Source organism: Panulirus ornatus, chromosome 20 (genome assembly GCF_036320965.1).
Source record: "Panulirus ornatus isolate Po-2019 chromosome 20, ASM3632096v1, whole genome shotgun sequence".
Classification (NCBI taxonomy): Eukaryota; Metazoa; Arthropoda; class Malacostraca; order Decapoda; family Palinuridae; genus Panulirus; species Panulirus ornatus.
Window position 1 is genome coordinate 2,806,791 of NC_092243.1, and position 14,031 is coordinate 2,820,821.

The 14,031-nt window shown below is 40.7% G+C and overlaps 1 protein-coding gene and 1 long non-coding RNA gene across 6 annotated transcripts in view; one reads left to right on the forward strand and one right to left on the reverse strand.

Moving 5' to 3' along the window:
• The window catches only part of LOC139755861 (probable ATP-dependent RNA helicase vasa-like), a 38,408-nt gene extending 26,077 nt beyond the window's left edge, over positions 1–12,331 (forward strand). For 4 of the 5 annotated variants that reach the window (XM_071674498.1, XM_071674499.1, XM_071674500.1 and 1 more), the window contains exon 13: positions 12,167–12,331. In XM_071674498.1, coding sequence (XP_071530599.1) covers positions 12,167–12,316 — 150 coding nt within the window. In that variant the 3' untranslated portion in view covers positions 12,317–12,331. Of the gene's footprint in view, positions 1–1,534; positions 7,440–12,166 lie in introns of those variants that run through there. The other variant, XM_071674497.1, reaches the window with a different exon arrangement.
• Positions 1,137–12,135, reverse strand: LOC139755862 (uncharacterized). Its single transcript, XR_011714180.1, has 3 exons — positions 11,723–12,135; positions 10,706–10,855; positions 1,137–1,604 (listed from the first exon to the last, which is right to left on the reverse strand). It is a non-coding gene; the product is annotated as an uncharacterized lncRNA (long non-coding RNA).
• Positions 12,332–14,031: the final 1,700 nt, after the last annotated feature.

Here is a 14,031-nt window from a genome sequence, read left to right on the forward strand (position 1 = left end):
CTTCCAAACTCAGTCATCGTCTTCTACAGTTTCTCATTTGAATCTGCCATCAGTGTTGTTATTAGCAACCAACAATAGGCTCACTCCTTAGGCATCTTCTTCCCCTAAAGACTGCTTAGGTGCCCCTCCCCCCCATTGCCCCACCCCCACCCATAAACAAATTTGACAGCCATAGTGACATCACACACCCCTGTAGCAGACCCCCTTGTACTTAGAACCACTTACTCTTTCAAACTCACTTTTCTTCAAAATCATACTCACGCTTGACAGTCTTGATAAAGTCTCCTCACTTCTTGTAGTATCTTTACTCCCATGCCATATATTCATAAGACCTTCCACAAGGCATCTTTATCAACTCTTATCATATGCTTTCTCTAGATCCATAAGTGCCTCATACAAATACTAATATTTCTTTTAAGTATTTCCCACATACATTCCCTAATGCAAACACCTGATCCACACATTGTTCCCCCCCAGTCTGTTGTTCTGTACATGCCTTCACTCTCTCAGTCACCACTTTCCCTTACAACTTTCCAGTTACACTCAACACATGTATACCTCTTTAGTTTGAACACTCATCTTTGTATGTCCCCTTTGCATTTATACAGTGGCACTATACATGCATTCCACCAATCTTCAGGCACTTCACTATATAGGATCCATACATACATTGAAAATCTTTACTAACCAGTCAACATCAGTCACCCCCTTTCCTAAAGAAATTCAAATTCGGTGCCATCCATTCCTGCCACCATGCCACATGTCATCTTACACAAATCTTCCACAACCTCTTATCTCCTCACTAAAGCATCTCTTGAACATTCTCTAATATCATACACCTCCATAGATTTGTGTATGCTGTCTACATTGCCCATGTCTTCGGTCATTCTGCTCCATTCATTCACCACTCTTATAGTGTGAAAGAATATCTTTACAAATTTTTTTTTACTAAGTTTCTTGCTGCATTTCATTGTTATGTCCTCTGGTTGTTCTCTATCCCTACATCCTTCCAAGGAATGTTTACTGTCCACATCAATCTCTTTTAAGAAATTAAAGGTTGTGATAAGGTCACTCCACATTTCCTCTCTCCCGAGGTGGGCAAATTGAAAGCTTTTAACCTTTCCCTTTAACTTGGCCGTCATAATTCTAGTACCATCTTTTTTGTGTTACTTAGGGACTTCTCTGTTAGCTCAACTTACCTCTTTAAGTGCAGTGACCAAACTTATGAAGTATTTTCAAGTTTTGCTTAAAGTTGGATACAAACAGCTTGCTTCTGTGTGTGTTTGAATGGAGCTTCCTGGTGTACCTTAGGTAGATTGTGTGAGAAGGAAACAAGTAACTGTTGTATTTGCACTCATCTGCTCTCTATCTGTTTTGTACCATATACTATGATTTTACTCAGTGGATTACCATGACTAGTATGCCCTCATTCATGCCATTGACATGCATATACATTCTGTTCAAGGATAATTTTCATCCCCATTGTCTGTCTTTGTTACAAGTTTCTTTGGGTGAAATGCCGTCTCTCTTCCAGGATGGTTATAAACGACCAGAAGAGTTTACTCCAATCGAATGTTTTGGTGGACCTTCTCTCGTTGCAACTGCTGAGGAAGAGGAGTTTTGGGATTAGTGTTATTTTCATGGTGTATCCTTTAATTTCTATAAAACTTTATTTTATATAGAAAAGACACCGAGCATACACAGTTTAATTTCTCTGCACTCTCTGCATATAGACGTACACATCATACTGTATGACCTTTGTTCCTGACCCATGGATGTGACTAGGTTCCTGGGTGCTGCAGGAGCCTCATAAGATTATATGGAACTGCTGGAAAATGATGTAGTGAGTAGGCTTGGCAAAGTGCATATATAGTACCAGTGTATAATGCATGGGGGATAAAGGCAATTGCTTGAATTACATACTTTAGAAGTTTCTTGAGAGTACCTAGGAAGTTGTATAAGAGGGTGGTTGCTTGCCTGGGGAATCAGAATGGGGAAGAACAATATGGTTTGAGGAGTGGTAGAGGATACAAAGATTAGGTCTGTACTTCAGGGAATGTGAGTGAGAAATGCATAGACACAGAAGATTTGTATATTGGCATTTATGTGTCTGGAGAAAGCATACGATGTGGTTAATAGAGATCCTCTCAGAGGAAGGCTACTAGAAGCAGTGAGGAGCTTTCATTAAGAGGAGGATGAGTGGTTCCAAGTGAAGGTGGATCTATGGCAAATGTGTCTGATATCACCATGGCTGTTTGATATTATGGATGGGGTGGAGGGAGGTAAATGCTATGGTCTAGGGTAGAGCATCAAGGATATAGTTTGTAGGGAGTAAAGGGTGGGGGCCTGAAAAGAGTTTTTTGTTGTTTGCTGATGACGTAGCACTGGTGGCAGCTTCAAATGAGAAATAGCAGCAGATGATGTCAGAGTTTGCAAGTGTGTAAAAGGAGTAAGTTGAAAGTAAATTTGAATAAAAGCAAATTTTTTAGGTTTATCAGAGTATGGGGACAGGTTAGTTGTGGTGTGAATTTGAAGAGAAAACTTGGGAGGAAGTTGGGTATTTTTATACCTAGAAGTGTACATAGCATTAAATGGAAACATGTAAGTGGAGACGAGTTACACGGTTGGTAAGGTGGTGGAGGTTCAGGAAGCATTGAGGACTGTATGGAAAGAGAGGTTGCTACCTGGAAGGGCAAAGATAGGTATGTTTGAAGATATTGCATTCCCAGTGATGTATGGATTTGATGTATGGGCTGTTGATGAGATGCACTGGGAATGCATATGTTGGGAATGAAGTGTTTGAGGATACTATTTGGTGTGAGAAGGGTTGATTAAGTAATGAAAGGGTACAATAGAGGTGTAGAGTATGGTTGAGTGAGCTGAAGAGAGTGCTTAATTGGTTTGGACATGTGGTGAGAATGACTGATGAGAGGTTGACAAAGAGGCTATATGTGTCTGAAATGGAGAGGAATGGAAAAAGGGAAAAACAGACTGGAAATTTAAGGACAGTGAAAAAGGTTGAGTAATTGTGGCCTGAAAGGTGAAAGGTTGGGCTGGGATAGTGTGAATTATATTGATGTGGTATACAGGGAGCAATGTGCTGACATTAGATAGAATCAGGGCAAGTGAAGAAGCTGTGGGATATGATGGGAAGGCTTTTGGGGCCTGGTTTTTTATCGGAGACTATATATTTCAGTGCATTGCATATGACGGCTACAGAATGGATAGTTGTTTCTTTTCTTGTGGCAAACTCTTTTTAAAGTAGAAACAGACAAATAAAGGCCACATCCACTCACATCCATTCTTTAGTTGTCATATGTAATGCACCAAAACAGCTCCCTATCCACATCCAAGCTCCACAGACCTTTCCATGGTTTACCCCCAGATGCTTCACGTGCCCTTGTTCATTCAGTTGACAGTACGTTGACCCTAGTATACCACATCATTATAATTCACTCTATTCCATGCATGCTTTTCACCCTCCTGCATGTTCAGGCCGCAATCTCACAAAATCTTTTTCGCTGCTTCATACTTGATCGTCATTCTCTGCATTAGCTTGGTAGCGCCAAGAAACAGACAAAGAAAGACACTTACATGTACATATATACATATGTACATATACATGCACATACATATATGTATATACACATCTATGTGTTAATACTTGCTCACCTTCTTCCATTCTGGATTCCACCCCGCCCCACAGGAAATGGCACAATTGTGCAAAAAGAAAAAAAAAAATAACATATAGTAATAAGTAAGAACGTTAGGTAGGAGCCTCTGCAATCACTGCACAAGAGTTGCCTTCTACCAGTGGTCTGTTAAGGGTGAGATACTAAGGCTAAGAAGCAGCACTGGAGTCACCAGTTATGGAGACTCTACTGCTATGGTGCCACCACTCGGGGGAAGCTCCAGTTGGGACAGGCACTAGAGATATAGATGCATAGGTAGAACATATAGATTCTCTTTTCCCATACATCTGTATAGATTCTCTTTTCCCATACATCTGATTACAGCCCCCTGCTTGGATTGCAAAAATCAAAGTATATAATGTGGAAGTTTGATATTTTGTCAGGGCTTGTTACAGGAGAATTTGTAAAGGTTTTGATTACTTTGCAAGTGTCAGTGGGAATGAAGGGTGGAGGAGCAGTTGTTTCTTTGCCAATTTTATATATACTTTTTGTTAGTCTGTTGTATGGTGTGATTGGTTTTTGTTTGATTTTTAGGTGAGTTTCATGAGTGCATGTTTAGAAGGAATGTAATAGGATTGTTTCAGAAGTGCTTCATATGTGCATGCTGGGTTGACACAGAAGGTGTGGATCTTTTATAAGATGAACAAGAGCTGGTTACTGAGGAATTTGTAGGTCATTGTATTAAGGAAGGAGTCCCAGTTTGTAGTTTGTTTCAGCAATTTGGTTAGTGATGGCTTTAGAGTTCGTGTTCTCTGGTTTCTAGTAATGAAGAGTGGTTTTATCTGTTGCGGTTTCTTTGTTTAATGAGTTGTTACAACTTATTGAGAAAAGTTTTGTTGTATGTCTTTCATTGCCCTTGTGGTATATGCATTTTGCTGGCTTGGTGATGTTTATGTAGTGTGAGATGGCTTTAGGTTACTGCAGTGCTCTAGAAGCTGGCTGTTTCCACTGGAGCCATAGATGATAAAGTGTAGTGATGTCATTTATGTGCTCAGTGCAGGGCAATTGAACTGTAAGTGCTCAGTGTCATTATCATTGTGGTAAAGTTATGGGCATGTTAGGTCTTGGAATATGTTGAAACTGTGTTTGCAGGGTTTGATGATATCCAATCCTGGTGTATCTATTGTGGAATGGAGTTTAAAACTGAAGTGGGAGGTAGTTTAAGTATTTTTTTTTAGGTTACACATCATGTAAGTGTGTTTCATTATTGTCATATTTTGGCAGGATTAAGGGGGGTATCATACTTGTTTATTCATTCCTGCTATAGTACATTATCATCAGGAACATATGAAGAAATGGTTTCATTTAATCACATCCTTTCTGTAGATGTTAATCTCTAATGAACTTAACTATTGCACAATATCCACAACCAGACCCCACAGACCTGTTGTGTTTCACTCAGGTGCTTTAAAAGCCCCAAATCGATCCTTTAACAGCATTTCCCCATTTATCACATCATTCTGCTTCACTCTGCCTCATGCCCTCTTAATACCCAACTGCATGTTCAGGCCATGATCTCTCGGTACCTTATTTACTCCATCCTTCCATCTCCTATTCTGTCTCCACCTTTTACTTGTCCCCTGTTCTTCTGATACCTATATCTATGTCAGCCTTTCCTCACTGATTCTCTCCATATTTCCAAACCATTTCAGCTCTCCCAACCTTACTCTCCTTTATTACCATACCTTTCTCTTATCTTCACAATTCTTATTCGGTCAACTTTCCTAAGGCTCTGAAAAAAAAAAAAAAAAAAAAGACAAGTACTGTTTAAAAGAAGGCTGTAGTGCATCAGAATATACTTGTGGAACAAATAATTTTATTAGTTAATGTTGGGGATATGATGTGTCTGACAGTATTGTATTGTCTTAGAAGTCAGGTAAGTGTACAGTTGCCTTGGTTACCCTTGCACTGAGAGTGGAGGGATGAAATTTTTGCTTGCTCTGTGTGTGCTTAGTGATGTTTTACTTCCTTACTGAATGATAATTTTTTTATGTCAATTTTGGATCCTTAGAAGTCTTATTAGAAAAAAAAAAATCTATGCTCCTACTTGGAAGAAAATGTAGATATAAGCAAGATTTCAAGATGTATGGGTTTGGTCTGGTCAAGGAGAACAAGAAGACACGATAACCTTATAGGGATGGTTTTTTAAACACTCATAGTAACATATTAACTTCACAGCATTGCCACAGACCCTCCTTCACCTGGAATGACAAACGTGCCATATTTCCTTCTCTAGGTAAAACCTTTTGCCTTTAGTGGTGGTAAATCACGTCATCTGCCTTTTTAGACTCTACTGTCTAATTAGCTGAACAGTATCCTCACCATAAGTAAATGATAAGATTTTTCCCCTCCAAAGAAAAAATTATGCTGAAAGTCTTATTTAAACATTAATTGTTGATTAATGTTAAGGGCCTATTGCCAGAAGACTTTTGGTATTTGATAAAGGCTGAGGTGCTCATGCCTCTGCCTTACTCTCTTCCCCCTTTCCCCTCCCTTCATGTACGGTAGTAGACATCCACTCACCAGGTAGGCATATTTCCAGGACAGATAGTGTTGCCTACCAGACAGACAGGATTAGAACTATTCCCAGTGACCATATGCTTGTGAAACATTGCCTTGGAGAGAAAGATTTTTCAGTAATCAAAACCTTTAGTTCTTTAACAGGACTGCATTTTCTTATTTTGTGTCATTTGTAGATTTTGAAATGATACTGTGGGTCCTGTCTCTGAATCATACATGTGAATTGTAAAAAGAAAGGGTTCAGGGATTGAGCTTTGTTGTACTTCATTTTTCATAAGCCAGTTGATTACTTTGATATCACACACTGTTTTCAGGCAGGGCCAGAATGTTATCCATACTCTTGATTTAGTTCCAGTGCTGTGGGCTTTTAACTTTTTCAGTCTTGTTTGTACTACTTCGTTGACAGCTTTTTGAAAGTCTTAATTGTATAACATCTGAGGGTATTTTGGAATCGTAGTTGTTATGTATATGACAAGAATTTTGTCTGATTTTGTTAAATTTGATCTTTTGTTCCAGAAAGCATGATTGCAATCAGTTAGTAGTTTATCATATCTTAAAAATATATATAATGATTTTATCCCTAATTATTGTTTCTCACTTTTACCAAAATCTTCAGTAAGAGTGATCGGATAATAGTTTGAAGTGCTTTTTCTGTTTCTTTTGAAAATTATTGTACATTACAAGCTTCCAGTCCTTCAGCATTCTTGTGTTGAGATTGTTTTTTCAATATTTTGATCAGAAGTAATATTTGCTGGTTGGCTTTTAATTTTCTAGAAAATATGTTGTTAGGACCAGTTGACTTATGTGAACTTGATTTTCTCTGTAATTTTGCTCATTTTAGGTCAACAAGCTTTGTTTACATGTACTAGTCACCAGCCAGATTAGTGGTAGAAAACTTGAGCGTTAGTTTCCTTTGTGTGATATCTTTATCTTGAAAAGAGCTAGATAAGCTAACATGATATATTTATGCCTGAAAGCACTTTACAAATATGCTGCTCTGCTATTCTGAGTTCATGATAGTGTAAGGCCACTAAAGTGACACTATTAACCATGAAAAACTTCTGATCACAGGACTCGTGAAGGTTAATCATTTGTACAAAATTATATGGGAATGATGATAAACCCTTATTTCAGTTCATATTAGTTTGCCATTTTTGCTTACACATTGGTATGGTAAATAATGGCTGAAACAGTATGTAAAATTTGATCAATATATGATTATCAAGATAGCTTGTTTAAATTTTTTCCCTGTGTGACTGAATCTGCATCTTTTCGATGATATGTATTAAATCTTCAACCACTGTGCAGTATGATAATTGACTTAAGCTAACATCCATTTTATTTGATCTTTCCATTATAGTAAATGTTTTATTCACTCATATTTACCCTTGTCACCTAACTCTTGACAGCTAAATAGAGTTACTTTCTGTTCACATCACAACCTCTTTTACTTGGAGTTTATGTTTCAAGAAGAATAAACTGACTCATTTTTGAATAATAATCTGAGCTACTACACCTTAACATGCAGTGGTTTAATCTCATCATTTATGTATCAAACTATATATAGCAACATCCTGTCCATGGAAGAGAAGTCAGTGGTGAAGAGTGAAACACTGTATTGGTAGAATGTGTTGAAAGTCATGCCAAGAGCAGGTCACTTTTTGGGATGTTTAGTATACTTACGAATATCTACATTTTTGGGAGAGGCAACATTGTTCAAGATGGCTTGCTCAGTAAATTTAAGACACCATGCTTTGATCAAAGGGCCTTGGGTATGATGATAGGGCCGCGTCTTGCATCAGGGTTGGGTAGGACAACTTGGGCTTTTTCATTTCTGTAGGACTATGTCATAAGAGAAATTTGATGCTTTGCAATGCTGGTTAAACACCGAGGGAACATCTGTAGTGGCTCAGAATAGCGTAGTCTATATATCTATCTAGCTTAGTCTGTATGTCTAATGCCCATTCCCTCTGGGAACTCCCATCAAGGGGTGGCCATGGTAGAGTCTCCACTTAAACCTGTCCTTACATTCCTCCCTGACATACGCCATTCCATGCATTCTTCCACTTCTCACCCACCAATATTCCTCCACCCTTTTTGCCAATAGCACAGGTTGTCTTCCGTTCACACAAACCTCTTTAATTGCAATATCATACTCTTCTTGTGAACTCCCAGTCTAGCATTTTTTACATGTGCCCAAACCTCCTCCAAATATTACGTCTCACCCATTCTACCACTCCACAATTCATTCTCTCTGCATTCCCTGCCATACCTCATCTCATACACCCCTTCATTTCTTTCTTCATCAACAAACACTACATGCCACTCACACAAACCTCTTTAACTGTAATATCATACACTCTTCTTGTGAACTTCCAGTCTTGCATTTTTTCCATGTGCCCAAACCTCCTCCAAATATTACCAGTCTTGCATTTTTTTCCATGTACCCAAACCTCCTCCAAATATTACGTTTCACCAATTCTACCACTCCACAATTCATTCTCTCTGCATTTCCTGCCATACCTCATCTCTCATACACCCCTTCATTTCTTTCTTCATTCCGTCAACACACACTACATGACCTTCTCAAATAGCTCATTTCCACAGCCTGGATTCTTGACCTTTGTGAGTCATTTCATGTGAGTCATGTCCATGTTTCGGCTGCATAGGTCAGGATCGTGAGGACTATAGTGTCCCTTAATCCTTGCCTCACTTCCATACTTACACCTCTACCTTTCATTATTCTATTAAGGAACCCAATGACTCTTCTACCCTGTACTCCTCTCTCCCTTATCTCTCCTTCCATATCACCAAAATTACCAAAGACAGCTCCTATACTTAAATTCTCTTACTTCTAGTCTTTTTGCCCCCATATTCACAGCACAATTTATTATACTTTCTTATTTCACTCTATATGGTTTTGCAAAATCTGTACTTTCACTCGTCACCTTTCAAACACCATTACTTAACTTTTACTCGCATTTACCTTCAACCGCCGACATTTACACACATTATAAAACACGCTTACAATCTTCTGCAACTCCTCTTCATTCTCAGCAAACAACACAGTATCATCAGCAAATATGCTTGCCATAAACCACCATATCTCATTGCTACAATCCAACTCTGCACCCTTTTCCCCTAGTTTTGCTTATATCTCATCACTCCATATATATTAAAAAGCCTTGGTGACATCACCATGCCTTGCCTCACACTTACATGTCCCAAAGCTTTCGCTCATCCCTCCATCCACTCTTGAACACACATTTGCTCCTCTGTAGAAGGCTTTCACACCATCCAACAGATGTCCCATATACCATATATCCTTAACACATCTCATAAGGCATTCCACTCAACTCTGTCTTACGCTTTCTCCAGATCCATAAAAGCTGCATACAAATTCTTACCTTTTGCTAAGTACTTTTCCGCAGTCATCATTACTACAAAAATCTGCTCCACACATACCCTACCTTTCCTGAAACCTTCTTGCTCTGCACTTCTTCTGCATTCAGACACTTAAATGCATTATTCCTGATATAGTTAACAAACGTATTCCCCTATCATTGCTACATACATCCTTATCACCTTTTCCTTTAAATAAAGGAACAGTAATAGCTTTCCCCCAATACTCAGGCTCAACCTTCCGTTTTCATGCTAATTTACACATCCTCCATACTTCAGCATTTCAGCCATAGTCCCATCCACTCCAGGTGCCTTTCCTACCTTCAGCCTCATTATTGCCCTTGCCTCCCTTTTTTTTTTTCTACATTTTTTCTACATTTGTATCCTCTTCCTTCCCTCCTCCATACCCATGCAAGTACCAACTGCTGCCTCCTCCTCCACATCCATCAGTTCTTAACAATACTCTATTTTTCTTTCACTTCCTTTTGCTTCAGCAATTTCCCCTCCTTACTTCTCACATTTTCCTCAGAGTTATTTTACTGTGTGTCTCTCCATGGTTATGCATGTTTCAGTGACGAGAGAGCAACTTGCATGGTCGTGAGGGAGGAAATAGGTCGTGAGTTAGCAGAAACCATTTGGACTCGTAAAATATTTAATCTGAAACTTGAGAAAATTCAGAACTCATCACGTTTTGCTACTTACTGAAAGCTAAGGAGCAGCAGTTATCACTGTTACTTGCTCAAGTTTCTCCATCCCTATGCCACTGGTGTTCCGTCATGCACAGATGTAATCTTTGTCAAATATTGTTAGGTAAATTTGCCTTGTCACCTGTTACAAACGTGCGTATACTTTGCTATCTGTACCCTTTGGGACTAATTATCTAGGATGACTGAATTATAGTGACTTTGTGCATGTGTGTCAATGCTTGTTTAGTGTATTAGGGCTATGGTCCACTTGCCTATAAGGGTTCACTGTTAGAGCCACCATAGCCTCCATCGACTAAATTTCATGTCTGTGACGATTCTGCTTACATTACTGTACCTAGAAGGTCTACAGTAGATATTCACGAGTCTTGGCCATTGCCACCATACCTCTGATGACGTAGAGGGGGGGCTCGGTGCCAGTGTTGGTGAGCCTTGTGGCGGAGGTCAGGTCGGGCCAGATCCAGCAGGGTGATATTTGTGGCATCCTTGACGATGCCCTCCTACTGACCGCCATATTCCACCCACGTCTGCCATGTCCTGCATCATATATTGAATGTCTTGAGTTTGACGCTGCGACCCTCGGGGTATTATGATCTGGCTTTGGCAGGGTCTCGTCAAAAGCCACCCCTGGGTCAAACCCTCATGCAGGAGGGTCGCACCGTCCTGATCAAGGGGTTAAGTTAGCATGATAAATCTAAGTGATCAAAGTTTAACGGAAATATGGCTAAAGCAGCTCTCATTGTGATTAAATATCACGGCGGTTAGACTGAGCAAGTGTTGGGGAACTTAAGAATATTTTCTTCATTTCGTACTAAAAGGTGAAACACGTGAACACCTTTTCCTTTCCCAATGTCCTCACACACAACACAGGTTTTGCACCAAACACCTGTTGCTCAGACGTACAGTGGAAGCCGAGTTAGGGTAAATGATAGATAACTTCATACATTACCCATACTTACGGCATTATATATATATATATATATATATATATATATATATATATATATATATATATATATATATATATAATATAAGGACCCAAGTATTGATAATTATATCGTGCAATGGAAGCGTTATGTGTTTAAGATAGTGAGAATAGAGAAGTTAGTTTCATGTGCACCAACTTTATGTTCAAACAGAAAATTCAGGACTTTTGTCTCTTAAAGTGCGGATATCCATGTTGCATACTAACATTCCCACATGATTGACGGATGTTGCACAGTGTGTGTGTGAGAGGTGGTGTCGGGGCTAGGAGTATGTATGTAATACCTGATGCACACCGCAGTATTGCGAATGGCATTGCTAATAGATATCATGGTATTTTGTCAACACAGCTCATATACACACATACGTCATGTTGAAAGACGCTCGTGAATAAGATTATATAAATGAGAGGAGACGTACCTCACGGGCCAGCCCATTGAGTGCAGGCACTCCATCAACATGAAGACTGGTTGACCGTCGCTCGGTTGGTGACGGTAAAGACGTCCGGCGTTTCCCCATCTAGCAGCCGGGGACCTAGTTACTGGTGAATTAAGACAGGTCTCATTCCCAGTGGTAATGGTAAATACAGTGGAAAGGGGAAATTCTAACTTCTCAGTGGGAAGAGTATCCTCCCGCTCTACGTTGCCACTGACCCTCCCTCTGCCATGGCATTCCCTCCCTAAGAATGATGCACAATGCCGGAAATATATTCCTAATATCCCATGACCAAAGATCATTTACTCCATAGGCCTGGGGCTACATCACTTTCATAATACATTCATTCATTTCTCTCGTGCATTTCGTTATGTAAAAGATGCATTCTAAGTTTTGTTATGACTTGTCATGTTCTCTTGTCATTCCCAGGGTGAAAGAGGGACCGACCGAGCCGCCGTCCAGCGCTCGACCAGTTCCTCCCCACCGCCGCTGGTGATGTTCATCGCATCTCGTACAGACCAGGTAACACACAACCCGACTCTTAAAACCACAGTGACCTCGCCTCTTGTCTATTCTTGAACCACTGTTGTGGTGACCCGTGGTCTCGGTCTGATCTGTTGTATGGAGACATACAGCGCCAATCACACTCCTGGACCTTCAGACATCTTCCGTTTATCACGCTCTCCGGCCTCTCCCCAGAGGCGGGGAGCACCACTCATAGGTGCGGTAAGCAAGGTTGTAAAACGAAATATACACAAAGAAAGATAAAAGAAAGTAGGCAAGAGATTGCGATGCGCGGCGATACTAAATTATTTTGCGTACTTTTAACCGCTTGATGAATACAACGGTACGACCTTTGAGTATAACTTTATGACTGGGGCTGTTGATGATCAGGTCAGAATTAGTTTATTATAACTATGATTTGTACCGGCGTCTACTCAAGAGGTTGAAGGCCTTTCGTGATCTCGAGTCGGGAGTGAACCACACGAAGCGAAACCCTTATATAGCCATTCACAAGAGGGTGAAAAGGTAAACGTAGCCAGTGTTATGATATCCCCAGACACACGACAGTCGTGGGATTTTAGTCGTCCACAACCACTCACACGATCACTTACATGCAAGTCCGAGCGCGCAAGATGAACCCAAATGACTCGTAAAGATGTACGTACTGCGCGTCCTCGGGTAACTGGCCGGCGCCAGCCATCGACCGTGTTTTATATAGCCTCCCTCCCGCCGCTGGTGAAGAAGACAAGGGTTGCGGGAAGTCGCCGCACGAACATCACTGCTGGTGATGTGCTGATGAATGATGTTAGAGGATAATCACAACGAACGGGGGAGGGGGGGATATCTCGAAAGAAAATGCAGCGTGTCATACATTACACATCCGGGTCTCACTCACAGCAGGTGTGAGCGTTGTTGTCAGATTCGCCAGGTCTTCCGCCTGGCACGACGCCGACGACACACGGTCAGTTATATTAAAGTGATCATTAAAAGTGAATGAATATCTCCACTGCATAAAGAGGTCGCAAAAAGCCAGAATATTGCATAATGAAAACGACGTCCACACTGTTAATCCCCAACTGTTTTCCAGTTACTGTCACATGTGGGAGCTGCAAGGAAAGACACGAGAGCGCAAAGATTTCCGAAGCTTGAATGGTGTGGGAAAAGTGACTGGCATCACAATGACCAATGCTCAAGTTTTCAGCGACCATACAGTAATTACTTGCCGTGTGTGTAATCTGTGGCCCAGGTAACAGTAAAGGTGCACAGGACGCCAATCGGCTCTTGGGAGCGGAAATCGAAGTAATGGTGAAAGAACACCAACAGCGTGGCGTAAAGTGGGCCGTCAGAAAGACAGACTGGAAAAGTTGATAAGTCAAGCATGGTTTACATCCTCGACAGATAAGAACGAATCATCATGCGTTTGTTGGGTAACTGCTCGGAGGAGGAGATTCGTTCACAGTTGCCCAGGTAACAGAGAGTAAGCCATATGTGTCATGTGGAGTTTCCACATAGATGTCTCCTTGTATAAGACAGGCCGAACCTTTCACAAACTGTACCTACACAAGAACCTACAGTGAAGGTTTCTGTTCAACATATTAAGATACCCAGATCCAACAAATCGTCCTCTCATTATATAATGTAAACATTGACTCGCTCTTCCCCTGGGAAGCTGTCACGGGGACCTTGGGGAAGGGAAGGCAGGAGCTCCCAACCCCCCAGGACTCGTCCAGACTCGGGAGGGGATTTAGAGCGAAACGGGGACACTTCCATGGGCGTACGGTATTGACATC